The following is a 20,624-nucleotide window of genomic DNA, read 5'->3' on the forward strand; positions in this document are numbered from 1 at the left end:
CCACAGGCACTGTACCAGCATTTAAACTATTATATAAAACTACAAATTCCGCCAAAAGGTGACAACATGGCCCACTAGTCATCATTTCTAATAGAATCCAACATTTCAGAGTTGAAAATGCAGTAGCTTTTAGTTACTTCGGGAAATTTTGCAGACCCATTCAGTTATTACGCCTACACCTTCCCTGCTAATGATGGGCAATAAAATTTAATTTTCATTTACTAGAGATAATATCAATTATTAAAGCTTTAATTCAGATACTGAAATGAATGATTCAATTTTCAATTTCAATACTTAATTATAATTACTTCAATAATTATAAATAAATGAAAATAAATTTTAATTGATTCCTTTTTAAATTCATAAATGGAGGGTGCATTTTTAATTGAAAAATTGCAATATGCAAATACAGCAAAAAAGGAAAGAAAAATTAACAAAAAAAAAACAAACAAACAAAACAAAAATCCTCTATGAGATCATTTATATCAGACTTTAACCTGTACTTAATAATATACATATCTTGTAGTTTATGTGTGATCACATTCAGTTAAATGCTGGGGGAGAGAAAAAGATCTTGGACAAAACTTCCAGAAGTGTGCAAAGCCAGTGCATGACTCCACAAGTGGTTGTACTTAATTTTGGAAGTTAGACCATATCACAGGCATTGTTCAAATTTCAAGGGGCTTTGTGCATTTTTAAATACTAACCTATTTAAGAGTACCGTAAGTGATTTGCAACATCACTAGCCAGCTGAAGCACCAGCTTAGAGCCTCATTCAAAGTACCGTAAACAGCACCGTTCCAGAAATGGTGGTTGTCTGAACCACAAAAACTATGTGGGTCTACATTCCAATACTACACAGACAGACGGCACACCAGCAGCTGTATGATAACAGAGGAATAATTCAAATCTGGGAATGGGAAAATTCTAAGCATTCAAGATTTCAAAAAGAAATGTCTCATATCTACCATTTCAAAACAGCACAATGAAAATTTACAAAACCTTTTATTATACATCTGAATGACAAAATGTTAAAACACCACAGCAGGTCTGAAGCCTCCACTATAATTAAAAAGGGGTCACATTATATGCCATTAGAGCAAGTCAGTATCTGTCAGCAGGTGTTTAAAAACATTATACAGCCAAATGTACCCAAAAAACACAGATAATGCATAAAAAAATATTCTCATCTTGGAGAGTCTCTCTGTGGAGAGACAAGACATCTGTCTCTCTCATCCCAGACCACATGGGTGTGTCTCATAGAGCAAGCAGAAATGATAATATGGACGTCTGTAACATATTTCAAGAAGTCTAAAATGTGCTGATACAGGCTGAAATGTACTGCAGGGGAGTGCATGCATGCAGAGAAAATGGGGCATTGGACTGTTTCATATGAAAAGCAAACCATATTTAAAGGGGAAACTCTGAACAGCTGATAACCGATTTTGCACAATGTGACCCTTTACATCAGATCAGAAATACATTCAAGTTTAGGAGGCAATGAAAATCTGAAATTCTTTATTTCATTCACTCATTTTCTGTCTCTTATCTGGAATGTGGTGGTAGCAGACTAAACATCTTCCATCCAATTCCATCCAAACAAAATTAGAATTTGTTTGCCCATTTCCACATATGCAAAATTTAACAATTTAACATATGCAAAACCCTGTAATGCTGTAATAAGAGTGTAACTGGTTTACAAGACATATTTCAGTTTAATCAGCGCGTGCACGGACGGACACACACAGTAGGTAAACAAAAATAAATAAATCTATTGTAACAATTACCACTGGTGTAATCTCAGTTTCAAAAGTCAGCATCAAGAGTGAATTCGCTGGCCATCATGTTTGACATCACCCCAAATCTCTGATACTCTGCCACTCGTTTTTCAAAAAAGTTGGTTTTACCCTCTAATGAAATGGACTCCATGAAGTCAAATGGATTTTCAGATTGGTAAACCTGGGATTAAAAAGGAAGAAAAAAGTGTTAATTATACCAGACGCAAGGCTTCACTAAAAGTAAACAAAAATGTGATGAATTTTAATAAAGTGCCCCAAATACTATATAGTTAAAGTTTCAGTTAAAGAAATGTATTTTGCATCATAGAGCTTCAATATGTCTCAACTCATTGATCCTCCAGTCCAGGTGACAACATAAATAATGAAGTTGACCTTCTATTCCTTTGTTTATGATTCACTGGGTGGGATAAAAAACAAACAAACAAACAAAAAAAAAAATCACCTTGGCCAGGCCGAGGTCATGAAGCAGCCTGTCAGCCACAAACTCGATGTACTGCTTCATGAGAGAACAGTTCATCCCAATCAGGTCCACTGGCAAAGCCTCAGTCAAGAACTCCTGGAAGACCAAACAGGATGTGTTTACGTCATGCTGTAACATTTACAAGCAGCACCTGCACAGATAGTTAATACATGGAGTAATAAAGAAGTGTTTGCTGACCTGCTCAATGCTAACGGCTTTGGTGATAATGTCCTTCACTCTGTCTTCTGTTGGCTTTTTCACCAGGTAACTGTACAACAGGCAGGCAAAGTTGCAGTGCAAACCCTGGGAAACGAGAAACGCATCAGAAAAATTCACGCTGAAAAAGCAACAGAAGAAGCATGTGCGAGCTTGATAAAGGTCTCAAATTTTATTACTTCAGCCAAAGAGGTAACAGTTTTGGCTCCATAAATCTGCCCAACTGTCAGAAGGATTACACAAAAACTACTGAGCCAGTTTTAATCACACTCGCCAGAGAGGTGGAGCCTGGTCCAAGAAAGAATGCATTACATTTTGGAACAGCTCTGGAGCAACTCTATATCTATAAGAAGAATAAAGACAAAGTATATGATTTTCTGTGATGATCAGAGAAAACTGGAGTACCCAAAGGAAACCCATGCAGACAAGGAAGAACACGCAAAGCCCACACAGAAAGGAACTGAACACTGGCGGGCTTGACTTTATTTTCAAATTAAAGAAAATGTGAAATAATTTAAAAAAAGTGTGTGTGGGGATAAATTATATGCATCTGGATCTCTCCAAAATTTACCAGGGTCTTCACTGGCAGAGGCCTGCACTATCAGTTAATGATCTTTACATTCTGGACATATAATTCATGTCATTTTTCTGTAAATTAAAGCAATTTCCATAATGTGAGACCAGCATGGCCTTATGTTGGCAAAAACCCCTCACAATAATGGTTTCTTTGCAATACAAAAAGAAACATGAACTTTCTTTCCTTCTATGTAAAACATTATATTGTTTTCCATCTGTAATCAAGACATGCCTCTGAAAGATCAGAGAACATTTCTGTTAGTTTTCAACTCACCTCATCCCGACTAATCAGCTCATTTGAGTAAGTAAGACCAGGCATGAGTCCTCGCTTCTTTAGCCAGTAGATGGCAGCAAAGGACCCAGAGAAGAAGATGCCCTCCACTGCTGCAAAAGCCACAATTCTTTCTCCTGGGGAGGGGAAAAACAAAATAAAATGAAACCATGATAAGAAGTTCCTCCAGGCAGCAGTTTTTAACCACTTAAAAAAAAATTCTACTTAGTTTAAATGGTGCTCAGAATATTCCATCTAATTTACCAAATGTAGATTTGCCGTCATTTATCCACTGGAGTGCCCAGTCTGCTTTTCGTCTCACACAAGGCAACGTCTGAATGGCATTAAATAAATAATCTCTGAAAACAGAAAACTCATTTGAAAAAGATCCAGACATGTATACAGGCATAATAAATGTGATAACTATTATATTTCTAATGTCTATTTACTTTTGGACATTTAATTTAGGAGACTTACTGGTTGTTTTTTTTTTTTAATAAATTAGTGATTGACAGGAAAAAAGATGTCAGACAAATTTATACAAATAAATGTAACAAACATTAACAGTCACTAAAAATAGTCTGCAGATGGCTTGAAAATGTTTGTGCAGCTTGGCGACGAAACAGTTGGAATACAACAGAATTTGCCACAGCAGGTGCAGGGACGTGTTTTTCAGAATTTCACTTTGTGTCCATACACTTTTACCATAGGGACCAAAGCTTGAAAATCAGGCATAAAAACGTCCACTATCCTCTGCCTCACACACACAGACAAACACACTGTATCTTGTATCTAACTAGCAGATAGAAAATATTTTTTTTTCAACTAATTATAATTATACATACAGGTTACAGGTCATTTTCATGCTGTACTTAGAACAGATCTGATTTCTTACCAGCATTATAAAACATTTATACAAGATTTAGCAATTTATTCAAAGTCTCTAATGGTCCGGACACATGAAGAGTCCTGCCAAGCTGTATGTTAGTGCCACTCCTGGTTTGTGTGCACAATGTCCATCTGCACAGAAACCCATTATACAGGGTCCAAGGTTAGAGTAGGCTTGAGTGTCTTAGCTAGTATTTATTCACCGGTAGTCTTGTCAGTCAGTGCCATAACAATAGCCTAGTGCTACACATCCTGCAAATTGGGCGAACAGCCAGTATGTGATAGAGGTCGAGGCCGTACTGGCTTTGCTGTACATGCACAATGGGATGGGAAGTGCTTGAAGAACAGCCAGTAAGTCTATAGTAACTGTCCAACTTTTATTTTGTTTTGCAAAAAGGCCCCATAAAAAAAACATTAGTTTATCATCCTCGCCCACATGCTGAAATCGCCAGCATCAATTTTAAATGTTTTCTTTTTTTTTGGTGAATTTCACTGAACGGCGGTATAGCTGGTGCAAGAACTGGCACATCTGCTAGGTGGTGAGTGTGCTTTGGCCAAGACTGTCATTGACAGCCACAGTCAGTTGCTCTGTCTCATTCGCACACAGTACGCATGTTTATTACGGTACAAGTGAGCAGTGCACTGACTGTATTCAACATAGAAACAAGATTTATTTTAAAAATATCTGACATTTTCAGTTCCTCACTTGGTATGTAGATGCTGTATGTCATTTTTCAGGTTTGAAATTATGTTGTATGTACCTGTTTCTAACAACAAAAAAAAAAATCTGCCTGCCCTCACCACTTCTTTCTGATATCAAGGATGATAAACTATTTTTTTTTTTAATGGGGTATAACTATACAAAACTGCCCCATCATCACAATTAGGCTTGCATTTCAGTGTTCGACACATTCACAGAGTCATCAGGAAGAAAAGGCTTTTCAAAAATGTGGCTGACCTCTCTTTCAGATCCCTGATGTAAGTGTTGATGAGCATACTGTACATCTCTGAGTGAACAGTCTCGATAAGGATCTGGAAGCTGTAGAAAGAACGTGCTTCAGGAACTTGTACCTCCTGACTAAACCTCTGCACCTGTTCGTTAAACAAAAACACAAACACCACAATAAAACACTGCCTTGGCACATTTTATTATACTATATAACCCTGTTAGACATAGCCTTCCGTGAAGTTTATGACTGATACCAAACCACCAAGCAACGGCTTCCGTTAGATTACCAAATCATTCCACCTTAGAATTTGAAAAGCTATAGTTACAGTGGTATGAAGGTTGAGTTTTACAAGTCACTTTGGAAGACGGCAAGTCTGTGCTAAGCACCTAGTTTGAGAAGTTAATACAGAAAGACTTTCAATCTTTTGTATGTGGTAGCCTGACTAAAAATTCTGCCTCATATGCTGTTAGGAAAATACAAACTACAAGACACCTAACTGAGTCAGCTGAAATGCCTCAGACAATCTCACCAGGTTCTCGTTGACGATGCCATCACTTGCAGCAAAGAATGCCAAGACATGGGAGATGAAGTGTTTCTCCTCACTTTTCAAACTGTCCCAGTGGGCGAGGTCTTTGGATAGATCAACCTGAAAGGCACAAAATTATAAAAATGCATCTGTACTAGGGTGTTAATTTGTAGAAAGCATGCATTATTTCTTTCCCAGCTTTGTAAATGTACTTATAGAAGCTGGCAACAAGATTTAAATATGTACAGATAACGTTAGATGGGCATCAAGTGCATTAAAATTGTCATCAAGACAGCATGATCTATACTATAGTAATTACTAAGGGTGTAACGATACATGTATTTGTACTGAACCGTTTCAGTATGGGCCGTTCGGTTCGTTACAGGGCTGTGCATGGGTGAGTTTAATTTGCGTGTGTTTACCGTAATTTCTGGACTATAGAGTTCACCTGATTATTAGCTGCACCCACCAATTTTAAAAAGAAAAAAGAAATTGTACATAAATAAGCTGCGGGTCTCCACGTTGTAACATGAAATATTTACACAGAAAGATGTTAGACAGAAAGATTTTTTAACTTTTAATTAAATACGCACCGTAAATATTGACACACGTCATCCAGCGCGTGTGCACAGTGTCCCTGCTCCACACAGAGAACTGAGTAATTTTATAACTTTTTCTTGAGATTTCATCGCGTGTGCAGCCAGGATCGCATGTAGGCTGTGATAAATGAGACGTTATTGAGGAGCTGCGACTTTTCGACTTGTTGCGCCAAGACAGAGAACCGTGGGGGGACTCCGCTCTGCTAACTGATCAGATGGCGCAAAGTGCTGCAAAGCGACTTTTCTTCACTAAAACGCACAGGTAAGACCTTATATTTACACTGTGTGTGTGTGTGTGTGTGAATTCACACATGAGGAGCACAGCTTTCAGGAAATCAAATGACAGCATCAATTGACATATTTGTTGTTTATTTGAGAACATTTTATTTAACTTATTACCAGGCAGAACTTTGCAATTAATTTAGTTTCCTGTTTGTATAATGTTACAATAAATTGTTTGTTTAAGCAACAAGCAAATTTAGGTTTTGCATTTTGTTCCTATACTGTACTGAAAATGAACCAAACCGTGACCTCAAAACAGAGGTACGCATCGAACCAAGATTTTTGTGTATCGTTACACCCCTAGTAATTACCTAATAATTATGTGATTTATTTTAATTACATGGACTGGCTGAAAATCCTGGTAGTCTGATGATGACAGAGTAACGTCAGATCAATGAAACTTAGTAGGCACTAATTTAAAATCTATTAATACCTAGCTAACATGATATGGCTGAATTTGGCGTTTCACAGATGGCATTGGTCACTACTGTACTGTGATGTCGTCTCCCATAAGACAGCTGAGAACACTCTGCTTACAGAAATTGAAATGTGAATGGTTTCTGCTCAAAGCATGCTGTGTTTTCTGGTGCAGACATGTTAAAGGAGAAAACTGAACATTTTGAAGCAGATCCATCAGCCAGATAATACAATGGGAAAATATTTTGTCACCCCTATAAAGAAGGTCAAGTCTGTTACATCTGTTAAGAAATTGTTTTTTGTTGTTTTGGATGCATAGGGCATTGTATTTGTGAACTGCCATCTAAAGGGATATTGCATAAACAGGGAGTACTATGTCAGCGTGCTAAGGCAGCCACATAAAGTTATCAAGAAAATACATCTGACAAAGGAGGTTTTGGCTAATCAGGACAACGACCAAGCTCAGGGGTCAGTCAGTGGCTGGAAACATGACTGGCTGACAGATGGGTACTCATTCACCACACTTTCCTGATCCGTCACTTCTGACCAAAGTAAAAGATCACAATACTGAAGCACAAATATACAGAGTGACCACCCCTGCCCCCCAAAACCCACAACCCATAAAAATTGTAAAAAAAAAAATCCTACAAAGATCCCTTTGAAGACTAAGTCCAGCAAATTTCTTGAAATTTGCTGGATTTGCAGAGTTGTAGTCTTACACGCCTCTCTGCAGCTTCTCTCCCCCTGCCATCCCCTCATTACCCCATCCCCGTAGAGACGGTGCCTGCTCCCAGACTACCAATAACCAGCAAAAATCTATTTAAGCATAAAAATTCAAAAAGAAAAAATAATATAGCACCTTCAACTGCACCACAGACTAAAACAGTTAAATGTGGTCTATTAAACATTAGGTCTCTCTCTTCTAAGTCCCTGTTGGTAAATGATATAATAATTGATCAACATATTGATGATTTATTCTGCCTTACAGAAACCTGGTTACAGCAGGATGAATATGTTAGTTTAAATGAGTCAACACCCCCGAGTCACACTAACTGTCAGAACGCTCGTAGCACGGGCCGGGGCGGAGGATTAGCAGCAATCTTCCATTCCAGCTTATTAATTAATCAAAAACCCAGACAGAGCTTTAATTCATTTGAAAGCTTGACTCTTAGTCTTGTCCATCCAAATTGGAAGTCCCAAAAACCAGTTTTATTTGTTATTATCTATCGTCCACCTGGTCGTTACTGTGAGTTTCTCTGTGAATTTTCAGACCTTTTGTCTGACTTAGTGCTTAGCTCAGATAAGATAATTATAGTGGGCGATTTTAACATCCACACAGATGCTGAGAATGACAGCCTCAACACTGCATTTAATCTATTATTAGACTCTATTGGCTTTGCTCAAAAAGTAAATGAGTCCACCCACCACTTTAATCATATCTTAGATCTTGTTCTGACTTATAGTATGGAAATAGAAGACTTAACAGTATTCCCTGAAAACTCCCTTCTGTCTGATCATTTCTTAATAACATTTACATTTACTCTGATGGACTACCCAGCAGTGGGGAATAAGTTTCATTACACTAGAAGTCTTTCAGAAAGCGCTGTAACTAGGTTTAAGGATATGATTCCTTCTTTATGTTCTCTAATGCCATATACCAACACAGTGCAGAGTAGCTACCTAAACTCTGTAAGTGAGATAGAGTATCTCGTCAATAGTTTTACATCCTCATTGAAGACAACTTTGGATGCTGTAGCTCCTCTAAAAAAGAGAGCTTTAAATCAGAAGTGCCTGACTCCGTGGTATAACTCACAAACTCGTAGCTTAAAGCAGATAACCCGTAAGTTGGAGAGGAAATGGCGTCTCACTAATTTAGAAGATCTTCACTTAGCCTGGAAAAAGAGTCTGTTGCTCTATAAAAAAAAGCCCTCCGTAAAGCTAGGACATCTTTCTACTCATCACTAATTGAAGAAAATAAGAACAACCCCAGGTTTCTTTTCAGCACTGTAGCCAGGCTGACAAAGAGTCAGAGCTCTATTGAGCTGAGTATTCCATTAACTTTAACTAGTAATGACTTCATGACTTTCTTTGCTAACAAAATTTTAACTATTAGAGAAAAAATTACTCATAACCATCCCAAAGATGTATCGTTATCTTTGGCTGCTTTCAGTGATGCCGGTATTTGGTTAGACTCTTTCTCTCCGATTGTTCTGTCTGAGTTATTTTCATTAGTTACTTCATCCAAACCATCAACATGTTTATTAGACCCCATTCCTACCAGGCTGCTCAAGGAAGCCCTACCATTATTTAATGCTTCGATCTTAAATATGATCAATCTATCTTTGTTAGTTGGCTATGTACCACAGGCTTTTAAGGTGGCAGTAATTAAACCATTACTTAAAAAGCCATCACTTGACCCAGCTATCTTAGCTAATTATAGGCCAATCTCCAACCTTCCTTTTCTCTCAAAAATTCTTGAAAGGGTAGTTGTAAAACAGCTAACTGATCATCTGCAGAGGAATGGTCTATTTGAAGAGTTTCAGTCAGGTTTTAGAATTCATCATAGTACAGAAACAGCATTAGTGAAGGTTACAAATGATCTTCTTATGGCCTCGGACAGTGGACTCATCTCTGTGCTTGTTCTGTTAGACCTCAGTGCTGCTTTTGATACTGTTGACCATAAAATTTTATTACAGAGATTAGAGCATGCCATAGGTATTAAAGGCACTGCGCTGCGGTGGTTTGAATCATATTTGTCTAATAGATTACAATTTGTTCATGTAAATGGGGAATCTTCTTCACAGACTAAAGTTAATTATGGAGTTCCACAAGGTTCTGTGCTAGGACCAATTTTATTCACTTTATACATGCTTCCCTTAGGCAGTATTATTAGACGGTATTGCTTAAATTTTCATTGTTACGCAGATGATACCCAGCTTTATCTATCCATGAAGCCAGAGGACACACACCAATTAGCTAAACTGCAGGATTGTCTTACAGACATAAAGACATGGATGACCTCTAATTTCCTGCTTTTAAACTCAGATAAAACTGAAGTTATTGTACTTGGCCCCACAAATCTTAGAAACATGGTGTCTAACCAGATCCTTACTCTGGATGGCATTACCCTGACCTCTAGTAATACTGTGAGAAATCTTGGAGTCATTTTTGATCAGGATATGTCATTCAAAGCGCATATTAAACAAATATGTAGGACTGCTTTTTTGCATTTACGCAATATCTCTAAAATCAGAAAGGTCTTGTCTCAGAGTGATGCTGAAAAACTAATTCATGCATTTATTTCCTCTAGGCTGGACTATTCTTCTTACTTATAAGGTTTTGAATAATCAGGTCCCATCTTACCTTAGGGACCTTGTAGTACCATATCACCCCAATAGAGCGCTTCGCTCTCAGACTGCAGGCTTACTTGTAGTTCCTAGGGTTTGTAAGAGTAGAATGGGAGGCAGAGCCTTCAGCTTTCAGGCTCCTCTCCTGTGGAACCAGCTCCCAATTCAGATCAGGGAGACAGACACCCTCTCTACTTTTAAGATTAGGCTTAAAACTTTCCTTTTTGCTAAAGCTTATAGTTACGGCTGGATCAGGTGACCCTGAACCATCCCTTAGTTATGCTGCTATAGACGTAGACTGCTGGGGGGTTCCCATGATGCACTGTTTCTTTCTCTTTTTGCTCTATATGCACCACTCTGCATTTAATCATTAGTGATCGATCTCTGCTCCCCTCCACAGCATGTCTTTTTCCTGGTTCTCTCCCTCAGCCCCAACCAGTCCCAGCAGAAGACTGCCCCTCCCTGAGCCTGGTTCTGCTGGAGGTTTCTTCCTGTTAAAAGGGAGTTTTTCCTTCCCACTGTAGCCAAGTGCTTGCTCACAGGGGGTCGTTTTGACCGTTGGGGTTTTACATAATTATTGTATGGCCTTGCCTTACAATATAAAGCGCCTTGGGGCAACTGTTTGTTGTGATTTGGCGCTATATAAAAAATTGATTGATTGATTGATTGATTTAGTCTCCCCAACATGTCTTGGCCAACCAAGGAAAAGACATTTTGCTTGGAGGCCTATTTTGCCAACAAATCATCGCTCCCATCTGGAGCATAATTTTGAAAGAACATGACTTTTATACAAAGTGACCAAGATAACTGAAACTTTGGGGAATGATTGTACACAGACTGACATTTAAATCCAGCAAATGTCAGAGTTTGCAGGACCTTTGTAGGATTTATTACAATTTTTAGGGGTTCCGGTTTTTTGGGGGGGTCACCCTGTAATTAATGCATGTGTGCACCTCATGGGACTGTATTGTAAAATAATTGACACCCACCTCCTCCACAGTCCAGAAAGAAGCCTGTGCCTGCTTGTACATTTTCCAGATATCAAGGTACTGGATGGGGAAGATGACAAATCGTCTGGGGTTTTCTCGGAGCAGTGGTTCTTCAGTGTCATTTTGCAGGTCTGGATCTTTGAAGTCATTCTACAAAGAGTCCAAGCCCACAAGTAAACATGATGACAGCACATCTTCAGGGTGAATCTGTCATTGAGTTACAGTAGTGTTCAGAATAATAGTAGTGCTATGTGACTAAAAAGATTAATCCAGGTTTTGAGTATATTTCTTATTGTTACATGGGAAACAAGGTACCAGTAGATTCGGTAGATTCTCACAAATCCAACAAGACCAAGCATTCATGATATGCACACTCTTAAGGCTATGAAATTGGGCTATTAGTAAAAAAAAAGTAGAAAAGGGGGTGTTCACAATAATAGTAGCATCTGCTGTTGATGCTACAAACTCAAAACTACTATGTTCAAACTGCTTTTGTAGCAATTCTGTGAATCACTAAACTAGTATTGAGTTGTATAACCAGTTTTTCATGATTTCTTCACATCTGCGAGGCCTTCATTTTGTTGGTTTGGAACCAACATTTTGCTCGTTTACTAGTGTGCTTGGGGTCACTGTCTTGTTGAAACACCCATTTCAAGGGCATGTCCTCTTCAGCATGTCCTTTTTTTTTTTAATTTTTTTTACCGTTATTATTTAAGTGTTTTATTTATGTGTGTGCTGATTTATTTATTATGTGCCTTGCCGGGAGTGTGCAAAATTTCGTTATGCCTGCATAATGTCAATAAAGATCTTGATTGATTGATAAGGCAACATGACCTCTTCAAGTATTCTGACATATCCAAACTGATCCATGATACCTGGTATGCAATATATAGGCCAAACACCACAGTAGGAGAATATCATGATGCTTGCACCACCATGCTTCACTGTCTTCACTGTGAACTGTGGCTTGAATTCAGAGTTTGGGGGTCGTCTCACAAACTGTCTGCGGCCCTTGGACCAAAAAAGAACAATTTTACTCTCATGAGTCCACAAAATATTCCTCCTTTTCTCTTTAGGCCAGTTGATGTGTTCTTTGGCAAATTGTAACCTCTTCTGCACGTCTTTTATTTAACAGAGGGACTTTGCGGGGGATTCTTGCAAATAAATTAGCTTCACACAGGCGTCCTCTAACTGTCACAGCACTTACAGGTAACTCCAGACTGTCTTTGATCATCCTGGAGCTGATCAATGGGTGAGCCTTTGCCATTCTGGTTATTCTTCTATCCATTTTGATGGTTGTTTTCCATTTTCTTCCACATGTCTGATTTATTTTTGGTCCATTTTCAAGCATTGGAGATCATTGTAGATGAACAGCCTATAATTTTTTGCACCTGCATATAAGTTTTCCCCTCTCTAATGAACTTTTTAATCAAACTACGCTGTTCCTCTGAACAATGTCTTGAACGTCCCATTTTCCTCAGGCTTTCAAAGAGAAAAGCATGTTCAACAGGTGCTGGCTTCATCCTTAAATAGGGGACACCTGATTCACACCTGTTTGTTTCACAAAATTGACGAACTCACTAAATGAATGCCACACTACTATTATTGTGAACACCCCATTTTCTAATTTTTTTTTTTTTTTTTTTTTTTACTAATAGCCCAATTTCATAGCCTTAAGAGTGTGCATATCATGAATGTTTGGTCTTGTTGGATTTGTGAGAATCTACTGGTACCTTGTTTCCTGTGTAACAATAACAAATATACTCAAAACCTGGATTAATCTTTTTAGTCACATAGCACTACTATTATTCTGAACACTACTGTAAATGCTTATTGTCACATAATGTACAACTTCAAACCCTGGTTGTCTCGTTGACCGTTTTGCATGTTGGGCTACTGCGCATGCGCAGACAACGTAGCTTGACTATTTACTGTTATTGTATATTAAGTTTAAATTTCTCTTTGTAGTAGTCACTCGTTAATCCATTAAAACTCCACACCTTTTAATTAATTGTAACCGACGTATTACGTCAGTCATGCTGACCATAGCATTAGCTAGAACAAGGGCACTACGGTACTTGCAGCAGACGTTACGATAATTTATCGGATATCACAGTTGAAACAAAGCACTTACCGAATTATTAAAGTAGTCGGACAGCGGATGTATATTTATTCGGTCCATTTCTTGATGCGGCGTCATTTAGCTCTGGAAGCGGTTTGCTACCCCATTAAACTGACAACAGAGGACCAGTGTGCCTCTAGTGGCGACTCTAAGACAATGCAGCCATCATGTAAAAACTCATTTTATTTTTTTTATGTATTTCTATGAAAACTGTTTGAAATAAACGAATTGAATGGAATTAATGCAAGAATATCTCAAAAGCACAATATTTCAAAATTACTACAATAGCTTAAAATTAGGTGACAATGAAAAGAGGAACAGCAGTTTATTTATTTAGATATTTATTGTTGTCGTTAGACAATGAAAGGCAGTTTAGCAGCTCTTCTTTCTCAAATTATATAGCATTAATATATGGCACGTAAAAATAGATCTGGAACAGTTATGTACATGGTTATAACAGTTATATAGTGTGAAAAGCTAAAATTGTGCAAACAGCATATAGTGCAAGCATTCTAGAGTGAGTGTGGCAGGATGTGAGGCTGTAATTCTCCAGTGTGTGTGTGTGTGTGTGTGTGTATATATTAAAAAAAATTTTTAAAACGTTGGAAGACCATTTGATGTGGGAATTAATACAAAGAGGACAACTGTATTTGCTACAGGAAGGCCACACAAATTTATTTCTACAGCAAAATTCATTACAGGAAAGCCCGATGTGTTTTACATTAAAAACAAAGAAACAAAAAGAGCTTAAAGGAACATCAGAAAAATAAACATCATAAAAACACCCAGTCCATAGCACTGGCAATAACACAAAATATACAGAAAAGAATCAAACCAATAATACAATTACAACTAATGTCACTCCTCCATTAAGAACATTTATACACCCTCATACATGCACGCTGCCACTAGCACGTGGTCCAAGTAAATGGACTGTATTTGTGTAGCACTTTTCCATCTGCACCACACACTCAAAGCGCTTTACAATAATGCCTCACATTTACCTCGATGTGAGGGTGCCGCCATACAAGGTACTCACTACACACCAGGAGCAACTAGGGGATTAAGGACCTTGCCCAAAGGCCCTTAGTGATTTTCCAGTCAAGCTGGGATTTGAACAGAGGATCCTCTAGTCTCAAGCCCAATGCTTAACCACTAGACCATCACATCCCCCACCAGCACGTGGTCAAGTCAGCAATGCTTGTAGTCTTGATGAAGCACAAAGGTTTTGAGTTTAAATTTAAAGTTGGAAACAGTATTCCAGGACCGCAGACGTCTGAGAGCCAGGGAAAGGATCTTTTAAATGTTTCCACTATGTGTTTAAAAAGTGCCAACAGCGAAAAATATAAATAAAACTGAATGTGTCTCTTTGAAATTTATATATATATATATATATATATATATATATATATATATATATATACACACACGAGGTCTGACAAAAGTATCCGACTTTATTATTTTTTTCAAAAACCATATGGATTTGAATCAAGTGTGATTGCATCAGACAAGCTTGAACCTTCGTGTGCATGCGTGAGTTTTTTCACGCCTGTCGGTTGTGTCATTCGCCTGTGAGCAGGCTTTGAGTGAGCAGTGGTCCACCCCTCTCGTCGGATTTTTATTGCGAATAAATGTCTGAATGATTTGGAGCTTTGCTGCATAAATTTTTTTCCAGAAACTGTGAGAGACCTCCAGGTGGACACCGTTCGAAAAATTAATATGGCTTTCAGGGACGATTTAATGGGGATTAAACAGATTACGGAGTGTTACTGCTGCTTTAAGGACGGCCCACGGCGCGCTCCCAGCGTCGATCGACATGCTCAGACCCCGCTGAAACAACCAGATCATTTCCAATGTGAAGGCTTTGTTGATCTAGGAGGTCGTCTGACTTTCACAAAAAGGCAGGAGATGTGGACATCAGCACTTTTTCGGCACATTCCACTGTTACAGGAATTTTTTTCATGGAAAAAGAAGCGGATGAATGCGCCACCATGCCGCTCATGGCGCGGGACAAAACCACCTCCGTGTTGGTCTCACAGGATGGCTTTGAGATGGCTTTCAGACGGATTCCGGTTGCTTTCCAGTCGTGTGATTATCCGATTGTGATTGTGCATGAGCTGGACATGCCCCAACATGTACTGTGAGGCTTCATCACCGTGTTGCTTTGCGCCATGCAGCTCCACCGCGACACGCGGAACTCCTCCGCATCTCTGTCTTAATGTGCCGAAAAAGTGCTGATATCCACGTCTTTTCACAATTCCTGTGCTAGTCAGATGACATACTGCATCAAGACAGCGTCCAGTTTAGAAATGAATGGCACATTCCACTGTTACAGGAGTTTTTGTCATGGAAAGAGGAGCGGCTCCACTGCGCGTCACGGTGGAGCCGCATGGCGCAAAGCAACGCCGTGATGAAGCCTCACAGGACATGTTGGGGTATGTCCAGCTCATGCACAATCACAATCGGATAATCACACGACTGGAAAGCAACCGGAATCCATCTGAAAGCCGTCCTGTGAGACCAACACCGAGGTGGTTTTGTCCCGTGCCATGAGCGGCACAGTGGCGCATTCATCCGCTTCTTTTTCCATGAAAAAAACTCCTGTAACAGTGGAAGGTGCTGAAAAAGTGCTGATGTCCACGTCTCCTGCTTTTTTGTGAAAGTCAGACGACGTCCCGGATCAACAAAGCCTTCATGTTGGAAATGATCTGGTTGTTTCAGCGGGGTCTGAGCATGTCGATCGGCGCTGGGAGCACGCCGCGCTCTCAGCAGTTGTGGGCCGTCCTTAAAGCGGCAGTAACACTCCGTAATTTGTTTAATCCCCATAAAATCATCCCTGAAAGCCATATTAATTTTTCGAACGGTGTCCACCTGGAGGTCTCTCACAGTTTCTGGAAAAAAATTGATGCAGCAAAGCTCCAAATCGTTCAGACATTTATTCGCAATAAAAAAACGAAGAGAGGGGTGGACCACTGTTCACACAAAGCCTGCTCACAGGCGAATGATGCAACCTACAGGCGTGAAAAAACTCACGCATGCGCACGAAGGTTCAAGCTTGGCTGACGCAATTACATGTGATTCAAATCCATATGGTTTAAAAAAAAAAAAAAAAAAAAAAAGGTCAGATACTTTTCTCACAGACCTCGTGTGTGTGTGTGTATATATATATATATATATATATATATATATATAAATAAAATAAATCATTTAAGCTCCGTTTAATTAAAACTAGTACAAAAACATAACTGTTGAAAATATTTTATTATGTTCACAGATGCTTATTTTATATATGACGCCAGAGTAACCATATGTATTTAAATACAAGAGCAAAAACTAACACCATTTCAGAATTTGCTACATCTTTGTCCTATTCCATCCATTCATTTTTCTAAACTTGCTTTTGAGTTAAGGTTCATCTGGGAGGGGGGGACTGGAGCCTATCTCAGTGGTCAATGGGCAAGAGGCGGGTTACACCCTGGGTCCAGACATAGAGACAAACACATCCACACCTACGGTCAATTTAGTCACCAATTCACTAAAATGTGCAAGTATATGGAAGTAGGAGGACCCAGAGGAAACACATGCAAACACAAGGAGAACATGCAAACTCCACACAGAAAGGACCAGGCCAGAAGATAACCTGGAACCTTCTCGCTATGAGGCAGTGGTGCTAACCACGAAGCCTGGCTTTCTACTATTTTCAGTTAAATACAGTATGGGTTTTAAACAGTTTTCAACTCATCACATTCAGCTTTATTCACATTTTACATCACATCCCAACTCCCCTCCCCTAAACAAACAGGGCTGTACAAAGCAAACCTGATATTAGTGCATATAAGACAACAAATCCAGTTCACTATGTTGGTATGTTATGTATATCCCCAGTCGGAACACATCATTGGTGCAAGCCCAAGAGGTTCCTTGACTCTTCAAGAGAAGCACTTGAAGGAAGGCCATTGGTGGATCCTCATCAACCTATTGAACAAAGGTCACATGAGTAGTTGTTTTAATCATCTGCATCAGATGGAACAGCACAATAATGATACAGGCCATTTACATACAGAACATCTTCAAATTTAGAATCTGACACCTCTCTATCGCGCAAATCCCTGTGACACAGGTGCACGAATCATCTGCAAATTAGAAACAAATTTCAAACTCACCTGTAGTTGCCCAAACACCATGATGGCAACTGCTCCATCTCCTGTGGGCTGGCAGTCTTTTCCTGTGATAATGTGCTTAATACGCTTGAAAGGTAAACTCTGTGGATTGGAGACTGAAATGTCACTGAAAAGTAGTAAAGAGATGAAGATGACTCGCAACCACAATGAACTGCTATTAACACACAACACAACAGGCCATAGAGGACACCTACCGCTAGCTTGACAGCAATGGCTTCTCTCCCGGCAAAAGGCAAACCTTCCCACGTCAAGCAAGCACAAGGAGCCTAAGAAAAACAGCATAAAGGCAACATTTGAGTCAAATTCAATGTATAAAGTCTAATCCCAGGAGATTCTCCGTCATTCAGGTCATGGTATCCAAGAACACATTTTGCACGTCACCCAGGAAAGTTACTTTTCTGGATGATGTGCAAAACATGTTCAAGGAACTAAAGAAGTCCAGTTGACCTGATTCAACCTACTTAGAATGTCCACGACACGTGGTCGACCTGGATAATGTCACTACTTTGAGCGTTTCATCATTTTTTGAAGATCTTTGGCCTCCAGAGTAAAAAATGTATAGCAGTCACACTGATTTCAAATAAATAACACACACACACACACACACATATATAAGAAAAATGATGAGAAAACACTAAAAGAACACAAACATCTGTTCTCACTTGCAGCTCCCAGACGTCTTGCAGGAAAGCGGAAAATAAACAACAGTGTTCAATCATTTGTAACGTATCAAAAACAAGGACATACTGGGTGAATATTGGAAAAACTCACGTACAAGTTGCCAAGTGTGTTCCTGTCACTATTGTCAAACATGTAATAATATTCTACAAAGGATTCACCAATCTGTTGCCAAAGTTGTTTCACGGAATCTTTGGACCTATAAAACAGAAGAAGAATCTTGTTTTTAAGATTGTTCACTGAACTGATGTGCTAGCCTGGGCTTTCTGGACACAGAAATACTGTTATTTGCTTTAATTCAAATACACAATACATGCATGAAAACAACCCCAAATGTGAATCTCAAAGAAATGGAAAACCTATTTCTCAGTTTTTTTTTGTTCTTTAAGAGATAAACGGCAACTCCAAAGGCCATCTCTCCTCATATAATGTAGACCTTTTAAAATGGTAACAAAAAGTAAACACAAATCTAGACTTGACTGCCCTGCCCAGTTACACCTGGCAAGTAGTTATTCGCTTAGCTTGTTAGCAATGAATAACTCCACTTTTAAAAACATTTTAGATCCAGCGTGTCCATAACTCATCACTGTGCTTGCTTACCTGGAATTCTGGGACGTCATATTGGCATGTGAAGATGTTTTTGCCTGTCCCGTATGATCAGGATTACTTTGTAATTTTGTGTCGGCGCCCTGTGCATCCCGACAGACTGGAACGTCTAGTTGGAGTTGACAAGTAGACTCTGGCCAACTTTGTTTTGGGCAACGATTGGTTAAAATATCATCACATGACTAACAGGTACCATCTTGTCATACAACTCTCCCACTTCTGCTATTAGGTTAATAATAACAATCATAATAATAATGGGGAAAAAAGGCAACACGCAAGACCAAAGTCAAAAATTCAGCATTCCGTTTAAACGGAAGCAACTTAAGCTGAATAAAATGAACAAGACTATTTACGAATCATAAACGCACACACAAAGTGAGTTTCAAGTCTGGACTTGGTCACAACTGGTTGAGGTGGTTGTCTAATTTAGAGAGGCAGACATTTTCTCAAAGTTAGAACACAAAGGACCCACCCCCTGCCGACTTCTTTTAAACCCTAGGAATGCTTGATAAGCTAGCATAGCACCCTGCGACTGCAGTGCATGTGCCAACACATATCTATAAAAACTAAATTAGAAATAGGGGTATAATTTTCCACTATGCTCGGGTGCAAATGGGATTTCTTAAAGAGGTCTATAGGTGTTGTCACACTGTGACTGACAGAGCAAATGCATTAGTTACGTATTTAAATATTTTGTCCAGTGGTAAAATTGCGTAATCTGATGGTCTCCTGTGAATTTGGGGCTCTGATGGACAGATGATGTCACATTTCAATTGGCACCACAGCGAGGTGCATTCAGCAGAATGATTTTTCCAGTTTCAAGACATATATGTGCACTGGGGGGAAAGCCGGATTCCAGCGGGATTCAGAGATCTGAACGCAAATGTGGATAGGATCCGGCTTGCTCCGAAATTATGCCATCACACTTCATTGATAAGTTTGTGCAATGACACCGTCTCCTCACTGTGCTGGCATGCAGTGTGGCTCCAACAGCAAATAACTGCACTTTCTTGCCAAGAGAATCTGCCAGGTGGTCTGATGTCCAGACCAAAAAAAAAAAGAAGTTAAAACTAAGTCCCTTCGGCCCTCCCTTATTTTCACTCGGGGTCGTCACAGCAGAACCGAGGTGGATCTGCATGTTCAATTAGCACAAGTTTTATGCTGGATGCCCTTCCTAATGCAACTCCACATTACATGGAGAAATATGGCAGGGGTGGGGTTTGAACCGGGACCCTTCAGCACTGAAACCAAGCACGCTAATAAAGCAGTCTATTCTTTAGTTAAATCTGACCTTGGGTAAATGAACAGCCTATGTTGCATGTTAGTGTGTTGGGAATGGTCCTCTCTCTGCTTGTGCTGAATCCCCCCCCCCCCACACACACATGATCTCTGGCCATTCAGAAGCATCAGACAGCCACAGGATATGAATGCATAAGTATCAGAAAAGTAAAAAACAAGTAGAGGACAAAACGGTAAACAAATGTGCAGGCACTGGGAAAGCTCTCCGCCCGATGTCCGCTCAAAGTTTTGAGCATGCACAAATCTTTCCAATGAACATCATCTGACAAGGAAACAGTTAGTGAATGGGAAAAGGACTTCTTCAAGACAAATGTGAACATTCAAAATTTGTATCAGTTCCTCATACATTTCCTTGATCAGTCATGGTGTGACAGGCACATTACCACAGCAGTTTTAGAGTTAACAAGAACAACTGCAG

General features: G+C 39.3%; 1 protein-coding gene and 1 pseudogene across 1 annotated transcript; both read right to left on the reverse strand.

Moving 5' to 3' along the window:
- Window positions 1-1,030: 1,030 nt before the first annotated feature.
- rrm2b (ribonucleotide reductase M2 b) lies at window positions 1,031-13,606 on the reverse strand. Its single transcript, XM_034160535.1, has 9 exons — window positions 13,455-13,606; window positions 11,321-11,470; window positions 5,690-5,806; window positions 5,169-5,302; window positions 3,587-3,681; window positions 3,326-3,459; window positions 2,458-2,562; window positions 2,242-2,355; window positions 1,031-1,959 (listed from the first exon to the last, which is right to left on the reverse strand). The coding sequence occupies exons 1-9, from the start codon at window positions 13,518-13,520 to the stop codon at window positions 1,807-1,809; spliced, it is 1,068 nt and encodes a 355-aa protein (XP_034016426.1). The 5' UTR covers window positions 13,521-13,606; the 3' UTR covers window positions 1,031-1,806.
- Window positions 13,607-17,298: 3,692 nt separating this feature from the next.
- LOC117501503 lies at window positions 17,299-19,801 on the reverse strand (annotated as a pseudogene).
- Window positions 19,802-20,624: the final 823 nt, after the last annotated feature.

Source organism: Thalassophryne amazonica, chromosome 20 (assembly GCF_902500255.1).
Source record: "Thalassophryne amazonica chromosome 20, fThaAma1.1, whole genome shotgun sequence".
NCBI classification, from domain to species: domain Eukaryota; kingdom Metazoa; phylum Chordata; class Actinopteri; order Batrachoidiformes; family Batrachoididae; genus Thalassophryne; species Thalassophryne amazonica.

Coding starts and splice junctions, on each gene's coding strand:
- rrm2b (XM_034160535.1), bottom strand. CDS start 13,520: ATGACGCCGCATCAAGAAATGGACCGAATAAATATACATCCGCTGTCC. Junction 5,303..5,689: donor GCATCGTCAACGAGAACCTG/GTGAGATTGTCT, acceptor TTTAACGAACAG/GTGCAGAGGTTTAGTCAGGA. Junction 2,356..2,457: donor AAGCCGTTAGCATTGAGCAG/GTCAGCAAACAC, acceptor TTGGTCTTCCAG/GAGTTCTTGACTGAGGCTTT.